The sequence below is a fragment of the Hyperolius riggenbachi genome, chromosome 9, assembly GCF_040937935.1.
Source record: "Hyperolius riggenbachi isolate aHypRig1 chromosome 9, aHypRig1.pri, whole genome shotgun sequence".
Lineage (NCBI taxonomy): Eukaryota > Metazoa > Chordata > Amphibia > Anura > Hyperoliidae > Hyperolius > Hyperolius riggenbachi.
Genome location: NC_090654.1, coordinates 88,554,786 through 88,568,865, shown reverse-complemented (window position 1 = coordinate 88,568,865; position 14,080 = coordinate 88,554,786). Strand labels below are relative to the sequence as shown.

The 14,080-nt window shown below is 47.5% G+C and overlaps 1 protein-coding gene across 8 annotated transcripts in view; it reads left to right on the top strand.

Annotated features, from left to right (window-relative positions):
• LOC137532545 (inter-alpha-trypsin inhibitor heavy chain H4-like) overlaps window positions 1-14,080 on the top strand; it is a 250,307-nt gene that overhangs the window by 86,453 nt on the left and 149,774 nt on the right. For all 8 annotated transcript variants that reach the window (XM_068253163.1, XM_068253162.1, XM_068253164.1 and 5 more), the window contains exon 17: window positions 5,287-5,304. In XM_068253163.1, the coding sequence (XP_068109264.1) occupies window positions 5,287-5,304 (18 nt within the window). The remainder of the gene's footprint in view (window positions 1-5,286; window positions 5,305-14,080) is intronic.

Sequence of the window (14,080 nt, the reverse complement as noted above, 5' to 3'; positions counted from 1 at the left end):
ATACAGAACGCCTTCCGGTTTCCCCTTTGGGACCTCTACTTGAAAAGGGTTAAGAAGGTTAGCGAGATCTTCCACTATTTCGGTGGCTGCCAAAATGATCTCCTTGGACAGAATACTTTCTGGAGAAGGAGGTGGCGCTGTTTCCGGTTCGAAACAACGTGATAGAGCGTCTGCTTTGATGTTCTTACTCCCTGGTGTAAATGTAATTATGAAATTAAACCGGGAGAAAAAGAGAGCCCCTCTGGCCTGTCTGGGGGTGAGTCTTTTGGCCTTTTCAATATACTGCAATTTTTTATGATCTGTGTATACAGTTATTACATGCTCCGCCCCCTCCAACCAGTGGCGCCACTCCTCAAAAGCAAGTTTGATGGCCAACAATTCCCTGTTTCCCATATCATAATTCCTCTGGGCTGGAGAGAATTTTCTAGAGAAAAAGGCACAGGGATGAAGTTTAACTTGAGGACCTGAGCGCTGGGACAACACTGCTCCAACTCCAACCTCCGAGGCATCTACCTCTACTATGAATGGGTAAGCCACATCCACATGACGTAGTATAGGGGCAGAACAGAATGCTTTTTCCAAAAAAGAAAAAGCCGCACAAGCTTCCTCTGACCAATGAGTGGCATCAGCCCCTTTTTTCATCAAATTGGTAAGTGGAGTCACCACAGACGAGAAACCCTTGATGAATTTCCTATAATGATTCGCGAATCCCAGGAATCGCTGCAGTGCTTTAAGCCCAGAGGGTTGTGGCCAATCCCTCACAGCAGAGACCTTCCTGGGATCCATGGATAAGCCTGTCATGGAGATAATATATCCCAGAAAGGATATCTCTTTCGTCTCAAAAACACATTTTTCCAATTTTGCGAATAATTGATTCTGCCTGAGATTTTGTAACACATACTTGACATGTTGGCGATGATCAGTGAGATTTTTAGAAAATATCAAAATGTCATCTAAATACACAATCACGAAATGACCCAGTACCTCCCTAAAGATCTCGTTCACAAACTCCTGAAAAACCGCAAGAGCGTTACACAACCCAAAGGGCATCACCAAGTATTCATAATGCCCCTTGGGCGTGTTGAACGCCGTCTTCCATTTGTCTTCTTCCCTGATACGAATTAAGTTATAGGCCCCTCTCAGATCCAGTTTAGTAAATACGGAAGCCTCAGACACTTGTGTAAACAAGTCGTCAATGAGTGGAAGTGGATAACGATTTTTAATCGTGATCTTATTTAAACCCCTGTAGTCAATACAGGGACGCAAACCTCCGTCTTTTTTTTGAACAAAAAAGAATCCCGCTCCCGCAGGGGATCTTGAAGGGCGGATGAACCCCTTCTGTAAGTCCTCCTGAATATAATCATCCATGGCCAGTTTTTCTGGATGAGAGAGGTTATATAAGTGACCCCTAGGAGGCATGGTTCCCGGTTTCAAATCAATGGGGCAGTCGAAAGGTCTATGTGAAGGTAATCGATCTGCTGCTCAAGGACAAAACACATCAGAGTAATCCTGATATTGTGGAGGGACTCCTTGCACATGAACCTTAGTAGAACACAAGGCTATACTTTGTAGACAATGCTGAGAGCAATAAGGAGACCATGTGGTCAGCTGCCCATCCCTCCAATTAAACTGAGGAGAATGTAAACGTAACCAGGGTAAGCCTAATATCACTGTAGAAGTAGACATTTTTAAAACAAAGAATTGTATGGTCTCGTGGTGCAAAACTCCGACTTGAAGTGAGAGAGGAGTAGTGTTGGGCGAACAGTGTTCGCCACTGTTCGGGTTCGGCCGAACAAAGCCCCCTATAGGGTCCCAGCATAAAGGGAGAGCATTCCCCGAGCGCGGGGGGGGGGGGGGGGTCGGAAATGCCCCCCACCCCTCCCCGCTAAGCTCTCCCTTCTGCCGGTACCCTATAAAATTAAATTTAAATCCCCCGAAAGTACCTGAGGAGGAGGGCAGGAAGAGGGCAGCCGGAGATCCTAGGCGCTAGTACCATCTGGTACTTCCGCCCTCTCTCTGACGCACTTCCTGTTTACATTTGTAAGTCGCGTCAAGAGAGCAGAAGTACCGCGATGACGCGTACGAGGGTACGCGTCATCTACATGATGACACGTACCCTCATATGCTTCATCGCGGTACTTCTGCTCTCTTGACGCGACTTACAAATGTAAACAGGAAGTGCGTCAGAGAGAGGGCGGAAGTACCAGATGGTACTAGCGCCTAGGATCTCCGGCTGCCCTCTTCCTGCCCTCCACCTCAGGTACTTTCGGGGGACTTAAATTTAATTTTATAGGGTACCGGCAGAAGGGAGAGCTTAGCGGGGAGGGGTGGGGGGCATTTCCGACCCCCCCGCGCTCGGGGCATGCTCTCCCTTTATGCTGGGACCCTATAGGGGCCCCAAAGAGACATGTTCGGGTTGGGTTCGGGGTTCGTCCTAAACATGCCGAATATCGGGGGCATGTTCGGCCGAACCCCCCCGAACCCGAACATCTGGATGTTCGCCCAACACTAGAGAGGAGGAGTCTGACACAGTGGGGACTTTCCTTGTAAAGGAGAGTCGTCAATTGCGGTGACGTACAAATGTTTTTCCACAGGAAGGACAGGAATATTTAAACTTAACGCAAAAATTAAATCTATAAAATTAGCAGTGGAACCGGAATCTACAAACGCTGTGGTAGGAGAATTTTGCCCCTCCCAATCTATGGAGCAGGGCAATAATATCTTCTCTTGTTTAGGAGGTAAAACTAGTCCGCCTCGGGTGGTACCCCCAACCACACCTAAGCCGAAGAGTTTCCCGACTTCCTACCACAGTTTTGTGCAATGTGACCATTCTCTCTGCAATACATGCAGAGACCCTCTTTGCGTCTTCTTGTCCTCTCAGCCTCTGTGAGGCGCTGGTGGCCTAGTTGCATAGGCTCCTCAGACTCATCTGTTGGCGAGCTAGTAGCCCCTGAACCCCTAGAATACATAGGGTACCTGCCCTTTTTGTTATACCTGAGGCGTCTATCTATTCTAATAGATAATGTTATAGCCTCATCTAGATCTTTAGGCTCTGGATGGCTAACCATTACGTCGGTTACTGCTTCCGACAACCCATCCTGGTACCTATCAAGAAGTGCATACCGCTCCCATCTAGAGGATACAACCCATTTCCTAAATTCTGACGCATATTCCTCTGCTGTACTGTGTCTCTGTCTGAGGTTTTTAAGTTTGCGTTCAGCCATGGCAGCGCTATCTGGATCATCATAGATGACCGCCATGGCCTTAAAAAATTCCTAAACAGAAGCAAGGGCAGGATGCTCATCAGGTAGACCTTAAGCCCAAGTTTGAGAATCTGCATGCAACGGAGTCTTAATTAAGATGACCTTCTGAGCCTCAGTTCCCAAGGACACAGGTTTCATCTGAAAATAAGACAAAACTCTGTGGCGAAAATTCTGGAAGTCTGACCTAGCGCCTGAACATTTTTCAGGGATGTTCATTTTTGGCTCACTTGGGGGAGGTAGAACGTTAAGTGGTGGTTGCAGCCTCTGGACAGTCTCTGTCAGCTGAGTAATCTGAGCATGCTGAGTAGCCACAGTAAGCTTCAGCTGTTCTAGCTCTGCCCTTACGGTCTGAAGCTCATTAACCACCTCCTCCATCTTACTTCTTTCTGGTCTGTGTTTATGTAACGATTGGTGTCAGCAAGCACAGATATTCTGATTATTGGTGATCTGCAGTATCACCAATAATACAGATGCTATACCTGATTATATGGTGATCTGCCGAATCACCAATAATGCAAGTATAGCGTGACACGATACAATCGTATGCAAGAGGGTGCTTGGTACAATATAGTATCTCTATAGGGCACAGAGATACAACCTCCAGCAAGCTGGAACAACAGACAACAATAATAATATACAGCGTAAATTCAAGTCTTTGGAAATATCCACCACACTGTAATTCCTCAGAGGTGTGGTTACCTCTGAATGGGAACCCTGTGTGTGAGATCCTCCAAAGGACGGAGTGGAGGATTCTCGGCCTCTAGCAGCAAGGGTTTGCTAGTAGCGGTCGTCTCAGAAAGGCAAGCCTCTAATAGAACCCTACAGTGGGAGACGTTCCACTGAAGGGAGAAAGGTCAGACAAAATGAGGTTCGGCAACAGATCACGCGGCAGCAGTACAGAAACGTGAGACAAGAGAATAGTCGGAAACCAAGCCAATAGTCGATAACGGTACGGGCTGGCGAAGCAGGAAGCAGAAGAGTAGTCAAGACAGGCACAGAATCATAGACGATAAATCAAAACAGTATAATATGTGTATATATTGGCGATAAACCAATATATAACACAATATCAGAGACAAGGCTGACTAGGTCTGAGTGCTGACACAGGGTATCGCAAACACAGACGAAGTGTGACTGAAAAGCACTTCCTTAAATACTGCCTGGGAAAGAAGTCTCCACCCCAGGCAGCAACCAATCAGAGCAGGCTAAAATGTCAGCTGACCTCCAGGTCAGCTGACACGCTTTCTAAGAGTATAAAGGCGTGTCTGTCGTGTGCGCACGCCCCCTAGAGGCAAGATGGCAGAGCCCTGGTGAGCAGCATGCTGGTGAGTTTGGAGCAGAGTGCTCGGACGGGTTTGCGCAGCGGATGCGGACAAATTTCCGCATCCCGCGTTGAAAGGTCCGCTTGCCGGACTGGATGCGACCATATTTCCGCAATCCACCCGGAGTTGCAGATTTTTCGTTACAGTAATACTTAGCTAAGTGGTCCTTAACCAAGGTCCAGTACAGTTCAACAGTCTAGGCCACTCATTTAATAAAGCATTTTGTAGAGTTAGAGTTCCTAGGCTTCATTAAGGCAATTTAGCACAAACCCTTTCAACAAGAGAACTCAAGTAGAAGCTGAAGATCATAATTTATACTCTGGAGAACAGGTAGGTTTACTATGGACAGGCTTATAGGTCTTTGTGTGCTCGTGCTTAATCTCCAGTGGTCCTCCACTCCAGTGCTTAACCCTTTCCAATCCAATGTCGGACTTGGTCCAGTTTAAGTGCACTTACAGTATTTGTGACAGCGGACTCTTCCACTGGATCCCAGTCACTCTTGTAAATGATCCTGGAACAGAGGAACATGGAAGTTTGAGATTGCTGGGGGATCTTTAGCTATAGGTAATAAAATTGGGCACAGTTAATCTTGCAATTTTATTAACTGTTCAGGTACCCATTAATCATCATCTTTCATTTTTTTGTGTTGATTACATAAAATATAATTGATGTCTTTGTTTTGTTTTTTTTTGTTTTTGCAGTGGACTATGCTGCAGAAGGTAAGTGCTCATTCTGTTATTTTTTGCTTCTGCTAAAAAGTCTAAAATTCTTCCATTCATTGTGGTCCATTGACAGTAAGCCTGTATGCCACACTGTGGAGTTTATTTACCAAGGTTCACTACTCCTCTCCGCTTCAGAGAGCCTGGAATGGCCCAACTGCATCGGCTCATCTGAAGTGGACGTAGCTGAGGGAGTGGAAGATAATCTGTTGAAATGTGCCTGAGACCTGCCAAAGAAATGGCCTCATCCAGGGATTTAGGTTCTGGATGACTTATCATAACGTCAGCAACCGATTCTGATAACCCTGTGAGAAAGCGGTCTAGCAATGCATAATGTTCCCACCGAGAAGAGACTGCCCACTTCCTAAATTCGGAAGCATAGTCCTCCACAGTACCATGCCCCTGACAGAGATTTTTTAACTTTCTCTCCACTGTAGCTGCAATGTCTGGGTCATCATAAATGATTGCCATGGCCTCAAAGAATGCCTGCATGGAGGTCAAAGCCTCATGTCCGACAGGTAGACTATAGGCCCAGGTTTGCGAGTCACCATGTAACAAGGTTTTAATTAAAGTTATTCTCTGTAATTCAGTGCCTGAAGCGATAGGCCTCATTTCAAAATAAGACATACATCTATTCCTGAAATTCCTAAAATCTGACCTGACTCCCGAGAATCTTTCTGGGAGTGCCATTTTAGGTTCTAGAACATGAACGGGAGGCAATTACGAAGCAGGTGCCTGCAAAGTACGCACAGCATCAGACAGAAGATTTAATTGTGTCTGCTGTGAATTGACCGTGTTGGTCAATTGATTCACTGCCGTGGTTAGGGCCTGAACCTGCTGACAAAGTGCCTCCATAATATTGGTCTGTTGTTATGTAATGATCAGCAGTGATAAGCTCAGCGCGCTACTGACGTCAGTATACTTTAATAGATGTATTATGCAAGTGATTGGTGCACACGTTAATACATGAACATATAATAACAATACAGAGGTAGTAACCCACAGTGGCAAGGGCCCACTGATGGGAATAAGGAGTAACGCCCAGTGGCGAGGGCCCACTGGTGGGAGCGAGGTCAGACAGGCAAAAGTTGGCAACAGATCAGACTGGTAAAGGTACAGAATCGTAGGGCAGAATCAGAGTAAGTATTCAGGCAGAAGTCGGCAACAGATCAGATTGGCAGAGGTACAGAATCGTAAGGCAGAAACAGGCGAGGAGTCAACAACAAGTAATCAATTCAGTATAAATATATATTTCCTAGTCTAGTGTGAAATTCCCGGGGTCCTGCCGGGTCAAAGCACACAAGGATCTGAGTGCTAGCACTGTGAAGTATTCGCAACAACAGACAATGAGCTACTGACATCTTCAAGCTTAAATGCAGACAGGAAATTCCAAGCATCCCGCCCTGAACACTTCCACCAATCAACAAAGAGAAACAGCAGCCCGATGTCAGCTGACCGGCCGATCAGATGACACGTCTCCTAAGCCCAGAATGGTCCTGCCGCTCCGTGCGCGAGCATGCCGACCTGACCTGATGTGCAGCAGAAAGACCTGTTCTGCCGGAGGCCATGAGAGACGCCTGTGACAATGCGGCGACAGCCGCTATGACGTCAGACGTGGAAGCGGCGGTCGTGTTGCTTTCCGCCGCTGAGGTAATGTCACCATTCCTAACACATACGAGTTATAAATACAAGATACTCTAGAACGCAAGGTAACATTTTTGGAGGAGTAAGTACGATTGTTTATGTTCAGCAACAGGTCATAACCACTAAACAATTTTTAAACTGTTAATAACAAAAATGCATTACACACATTTACATACACTGATCAACATATACACACAAAGCTTAAAATAAAAGGGAATAATTGTAAAAGGTTTACTTAGCTGAAATACAGTCTGTGTAGGGATATTTCCTTCTGGGAAAAAAATGCAAAGTCCGTGGTTTCATAATCATAGGCCTTTAGGTATATTTTGTATATAGGTATATTTTGTATTCCAAGCAGATGTTACAGTTCCAAGATGGCTGCTGGGGGGTCCTCTGCCCAGCAGCAGGTCGTGCTTTAATCCAGATGATGTTAAAATGGAGGACTGAATTCCGCCTGCTGGCAATGTGCTTTTGATGAAGCTGGTTTGGGGGTGTGGCAACACCTGCCCCCTCTGAATTACCCACCAATGACAGTCCACCTCCTCCTAGGAGGATTTTGAGCTTAAATTGTAAAATACTGTAACTCATAAACTATACATGTCATATTTAGGTGGATAGTAGCTTCATAATTGAATTTTATATCAGCACATTGGGCAGATTTTAACGAACAAGACTATATTAATTTCATAGCTGTGTTATACACGGTTTTCATTTAACAGACTGAAATCATAACTTACATGCATTTAAACCTGTTCCCTAGCAGTGCCTCTGTGTCTGAGCCCTTCAGTGGACCCCTGTGGAGCTAGCTTTCCCTGGATGAAAGGAACTTTTGGTGCTCAATTAGTATCTGAGTGTGACCAGCTACAACACCCTTTGATGTATTACACCCAGATTCTGGCTAGGTTTCACACCTCTGTATCCCTGGCCAGCAAGGAATTCTTTTAAACAAGTTAATTAGATGGGTTTGCTATCACTGAGAGAGAAGGAAAAGACATCTGTTGTAAGTTTAAAAAGAAAAAATGTCATTCCGCTCTGCTTTGCGGAACGATACAGAATCGCTAATCGTCTCGATTTCAGTATCATTCATGACAACCTCTACTTCTATGTTACGTGCTCATCATTCTCCAGTTGCTATACCCAGAATTATTTCTGAGTCAGGTCAAGAATTTTGTACTTCTGAAGACATTTTAGAAGCTTTCAGAGGCTTTTATAGCAACTTATACAAACAGACTCCTATGTGTGACCAATCTTCTCTCTCATTTTTTCTTAGACTGCTAATTACCTGCTTTGGATGATCTGGATAGACAAATTCTTGATGCCCCACTGACTTTAGGGAAGCTCTCTGATGCTATTAAGGAAGGACCTGAAATCTAATAAAGCCCCGGGCCTTGATGATATTCCCTCAGAGTAGTACATTAAAAGCAGATCTCTCACTGTTCCTGCTTTGTTTCAAACCTTTAATAATGCTCTGGAGATGGAAGCTTTACCAGATTCTATGTGCGGAGCCTTTTGCAGCATATATTAGAAATGACCAGAAGATTGGAGGTTGGGTGATTAAACGGGTACATGAAAAAATCTCCTTGTTTGCGGATGACATTCTGCTATATTTAGATAATCCTAGATCCTCTTTGCAGAGAGTGTTGTGGGTATATCATCTTTTGGGGACTTATCTGAGTTACAGGTAAATTGGTCAAAATCTGTCCTTCTTCCTTTTGATACTCTTCCCCCTGAGGCCCTTCCTACTAATCTTCCCTTACAAATAAGCTCCTCCTTTAAATATCTGGGAATAGTAGTTACCCCACGTAATTTATTCAAAATAATTTACTCCCTGTTATTATAATATCTATTGGTGAAAAACTTAAAAGATGGTCGTCCTTACCCCTGGACCTTCTGGGTCGTATAAATACCATTAAAATGATTATAAATACCAAAGTCCTTTATGTGCTACTTATGTCTAGTGTTGGGCGAACAGTGTTCGCCACTGTTCGGGTTCTGCAGAACATCACCCTGTTCGGGTGATGTTCGAGTTCGGCCGAACACCTGACGGTGCTCGGCCAAACCGTTCGGCCATATGGCCGAACTAAGAGCGCATGGCCGAACGTTCCCCGAACGTTCGGCTAGCGCTGTGATTGGCCGAACGGGTCACGTGGTTCGGACCCGAACGCGCTCTGATTGGCCGAACTGTCACGTGGTTCGGGTAAATAAATACCCGAACCACGTCATATCTCCGCCATTTGTCTGTGGGTTTAGCTTTGGGTAGGCAGGCAGGGTAGTTCGCGCTCCAGCCACGCTAGCCAGGGTCCCCCCCAGTCATTGTGTGTCGCTGCTGGGAATAGTAGTACACCGCTCGCTCAGCATTCTGTTTACTGCCACTCTGTGTACCTCGCTCAGCCACACTATATAGCATTCTGTTTACTGCCACTCTGTGTCTGCTGGGAATAGTAGTACACCGCTTGCACAGCCACACTATATAGCATTCTGTTTACTGCCACTCTGTGTACCTCGCTCAGCCACACTATATAGCATTCTGTTTACTGCCACTCTGTGTCTGCTGGGAATAGTGGTACACCGCTCGCTCAGCCACACTATATAGCATTCTGTTCACTGTTCTGTGTCTGCTTGGAATAGTGGTACACCGCTCGTTCAGCCACACTATATAGCATTCTGTGTACTGTTCTGTGTCTGCTGGGAACAGTAGTACACCGCTCGTTCAGCCACACTATATAGCATTCTGTGTACTGTTCTGTGTCTGCTGGGAACAGTAGTACACCGCTCGCTCAGCCACACTATATAGCATTCTGTTCACTGTTCTGTGTCTGCTGGGAATAGTGGTACACCGCTCGCTCAGCCACACTATATAGCATTCTGTTCACTGTTCTGTGTCTGCTGGGAATAGTGGTACACCGCTCGCTCAGCCACACTATATAGCATTCTGTTTACTGTTCTGTGTCTGCTGGGAATAGTGGTACACCGCTCGCTCATCCACACTATATAGCATTCTGTTCACTGTTCTGTGTCTGCTGGGAATAGTGGTACACCGCTCGCTCAGCCACACTATATAGCATTCTGTTCACTGTTCTGTGTCTGCTGGGAATAGTGGTACACCGCTCGCTCAGCCACACTATATAGCATTCTGTTCACTGTTCTGTGTCTGCTGGGAATAGTGGTACACCGCTCGCTCAGCCACACTATATAGCATTCTGTTCACTGTTCTGTGTCTGCTGGGAATAGTGGTACACCGCTCGCTCAGCCACACTATATAGCATTCTGTTCACTGTTCTGTGTCTGCTGGGAATAGTGGTACACCGCTCGCTCAGCCACACTATATAGCATTCTGTTTACTGTTCTGTGTCTGCTGGGAATAGTGGTACACCGCTCGCTCATCCACACTATATAGCATTCTGTTCACTGTTCTGTGTCTGCTGGGAATAGTGGTACACCGCTCGCTCAGCCACACTATATAGCATTCTGTTCACTGTTCTGTGTCTGCTGGGAATAGTGGTACACCGCTCGCTCAGCCACACTATATAGCATTCTGTTCACTGTTCTGTGTCTGCTGGGAACAGTGGTACACCGCTCGTTCAGCCACACTATATAGCATTCTGTGTACTGTTCTGTGTCTGCTGGGAACAGTAGTACACCGCTCGTTCAGCCACACTATATAGCATTCTGTGTACTGTTCTGTGTCTGCTGGGAACAGTAGTACACCGCTCGTTCAGCCACACTATATAGCATTCTGTTCACTGTTCTGTGTCTGCTGGGAATAGTGGTACACCGCTCGCTCAGCCACACTATATAGCATTCTGTTCACTGTTCTGTGTCTGCTGGGAACAGTAGTACACCGCTCGTTCAGCCACACTATATAGCATTCTGTGTACTGTTCTGTGTCTGCTGGGAACAGTAGTACACCGCTCGTTCAGCCACACTATATAGCATTCTGTTCACTGTTCTGTGTCTGCTGGGAATAGTGGTACACCGCTCGCTCAGCCACACTATATAGCATTCTGTGTACTGTTCTGTGTCTGCTGGGAACAGTAGTACACCGCTCGTTCAGCCACACTATATAGCATTCTGTTCACTGTTCTGTGTCTGCTGGGAATAGTGGTACACCGCTCGCTCAGCCACACTATATAGCATTCTGTTCACTGTTCTGTGTCTGCTGGGAATAGTGGTACACCGCTCACCCGTCACTGTATAGCATTGTGCTCTGTGTCGCTGCTGGGAATAGTGGTACTGTATAGCATTTCTGTACTGCCACTGTACTGCTGCCAGTCAGCGTGTACTGTAAGGATAAGTGAAATGAGGAAGAAATCCGGTGAAAGAGGGAGGGGCAAGGGAAGAGGTGTTTCCCCTGACGGTTCACGTACAGGCCACAGGGGAGCACCCAAGAAAACCCACTCAATACCACCCATGTTGTCCAGGACAACAACCCTCACAAATCCAAAAGAACAGGACCAGATAATTACTTGGATGACCTCTCAAGCGTCCAGCAGTGGGTTAAGCAGCACCAGCACATCACGCACGAGGTCCGAGTCCTCAGCCAGTTACAAGGAGCCAGTGGGCACAAAGCTGACACAACCGGCAGCGACACCACGCACACAACTGCCAGATAACCAGTCCGATGAATTACCTCAGGACACAATGGGGTATTCGCAGGAGCTATTCCCAGCCCAACAAACTTCCACCTTTCAAAGGTCAATGGAGGAACAGCCAGAAATGTTGTGCCTGGATTCACAACCGTTAACTGTGGGAAATGTACCGCGCACTGAAATACGAGGCGAGTCCGAAGAGGACTCGGAAACCCAAATCCCAGAGCAATTTGGGCAGGAGGGGTTGCAATTGCAGGAGGTCGGCCGACAAGATCTGGAAGACGACGTTGGAGTGTGCTGCGCAGAGGTTGTTGTGGGGAGCTCTACTCCACGGCGGTGGCCCACAATGACATATGACGAGTTTGAGGAGATGGAAGAGGAGGGTATGGACAATGTGGACAGAGACCCAGATTTTGTTTGTGAACGAGAACATCGCCGTCGTAGCAGCAGCACAGATGAGTCTGTTGAAGAACACACTGCTGCACGAGTTCGCCTTGTGCCACAAGGTAGGCGGCGCGCAATTTCAGGCACCACAAGCGTGGAAGTTCAAGTGAGAGGCAAAAGAGGAGCAAACAGAAATCGCCAGCAAGGAGGCAGGTGCTCCAAAGTCTGGGCTTTCTTTGAAGACTGCACTGAGGATGTTACCATGGCGATTTGCAAGGTGTGCAAGACCCGCCTGAGCAGGGGGAAAAATATTAACAACCTCTCCACCACCAGCATGAGCCGTCACATGCTATCCAAACATCCCACTCTTTGGGCAAACGCGTCAGGACAGGGTACCAGAAACAACACTGCCTCCCTTGGGTTCACCAGACCCGCCTCAGCAGCAGCAGTAGCCCAGCCATTGCGTGGTTCACAACATTCACAAACATCAGACGACGCTGACACTGTCACTTTCCGGAGTAGTGCTCTTGAGGTCTCCCAGTGTTCATCAAACACAACAACCAACAGCCCTTCCGTGTGCAGCGCTACGGTTCAGTTGTCTGTGTCGGAGATGTTTGAGCGCAAGAGGAAATTGCCAGCAAATGACCCCCGGGCCGTGGCAGTAACAGCCAGCATAGCCAAGCTTCTGGCCTGCGAAATGCTGCCATATCGATTGGTGGAGACAAACAGCTTCAAGGGCATGATGTCAGTGGCCATCCCACGTTACGTGGTTCCCAGCCGCTACCACTTTGCACGCTCTGCAGTGCCTGAGTTGCATGAGCACGTGGTCAGCAAAATAACCCGAAGCTTGAAGAATGCCGTTGCCTGCAAGGTTCACCTCACCACTGACACCTGGACGAGTGCGTTCGGCCAGGGTAGATACATCTCCCTTACCGCGCACTGGGTGAACCTTGTGGAGCCTGGCAGCGATTCCTCACCTGCTACGGCACGGGTGTTGCCCACGCCACAAACAGCTGCACCGCCGTCCCTCCCACTGGATAACAGCAGCACCTACCTCTCTGACTCCTTCTCCTCCAACGCATCTCAAAGCTGTACCTCATCCGGAAACGCTAACCCAGCAGCAGTAGGATCGTGGAAGCAGTGCAGCACAGCTGTTGGCATGCGTCAGCAAGCGTTGCTGAAGCTAATCTGCCTTGGGGATAAGCAGCACACAGGGGAGGAAATTTGGAGGGGAATAAAGGAACAGACGGATTTGTGGCTGGCACCGCTGGACCTGAAACCGGGCATGGTTGTGTGTGATAATGGGAGTAATCTCATTCGCGCTTTAAGGTTGGCTAAGCTGACACACATCCCTTGCCTGGCGCACGTGATGAACCTAGTAGTTCAGCGGTTCCTGAGGACATACCCAGGCGTGCCCGATCTGCTGTTGAAGGTGCGTCGAGTGTCCAAACATTGTAGAAATTCCAGTACTGCTTCGGGGGCACTCGCCAAGATGCAGGAGCGCTTCAATCTCCCCCACCATCGCTTGCTGTGTGATGTCCCTACGCGCTGGAATTCTACGCTGCACATGCTAGCCCGCTTTTGCGAGCAGAAGAGTGCAGTGGTCCAGTACATGACGGCGCAGTACCGAGGCGCATCCGGCCAGCTGCCAAGCTTCTGTGGATCCGATTGGGCCAACATGTTGGACCTCTGCCAAGTCCTCCAAAATTTTGAGCAATCCACGTTGCTTGTGAGCAGTGACAACTCTTCAGTCAGCATTACCATACCACTGCTGTGTTTACTGAAGAGGTCGATGTTAAAAATCAAGGAAACAGCTGTCATGATGCAACTGGGGGAATCTGAAGGAGAAAACGATCAGCGTGATGGTACCAACATCAGGCCATCCGCCTCAGGGAACGCTGGCCCCAGCAGCTATGACGAAGAAGAGGAGGAGGAACAGCTGGAGTTGGAGCAGGAATTTCATGCCACCACTGACGAGGGCCAGAGCGGTGCACGTTGGACTTCCACAATTCAACGCGAATGGTCAGCAGAAGCAGACCAGGAGGAAGGTGACGACTATGATGCATCACAACAACTATCACAACGCTCACAAGAGGATGATGAGGATTCTGGTAGGACTCTGGCACACATGGCTCAATTCATGCTAGACTGCATTGAAC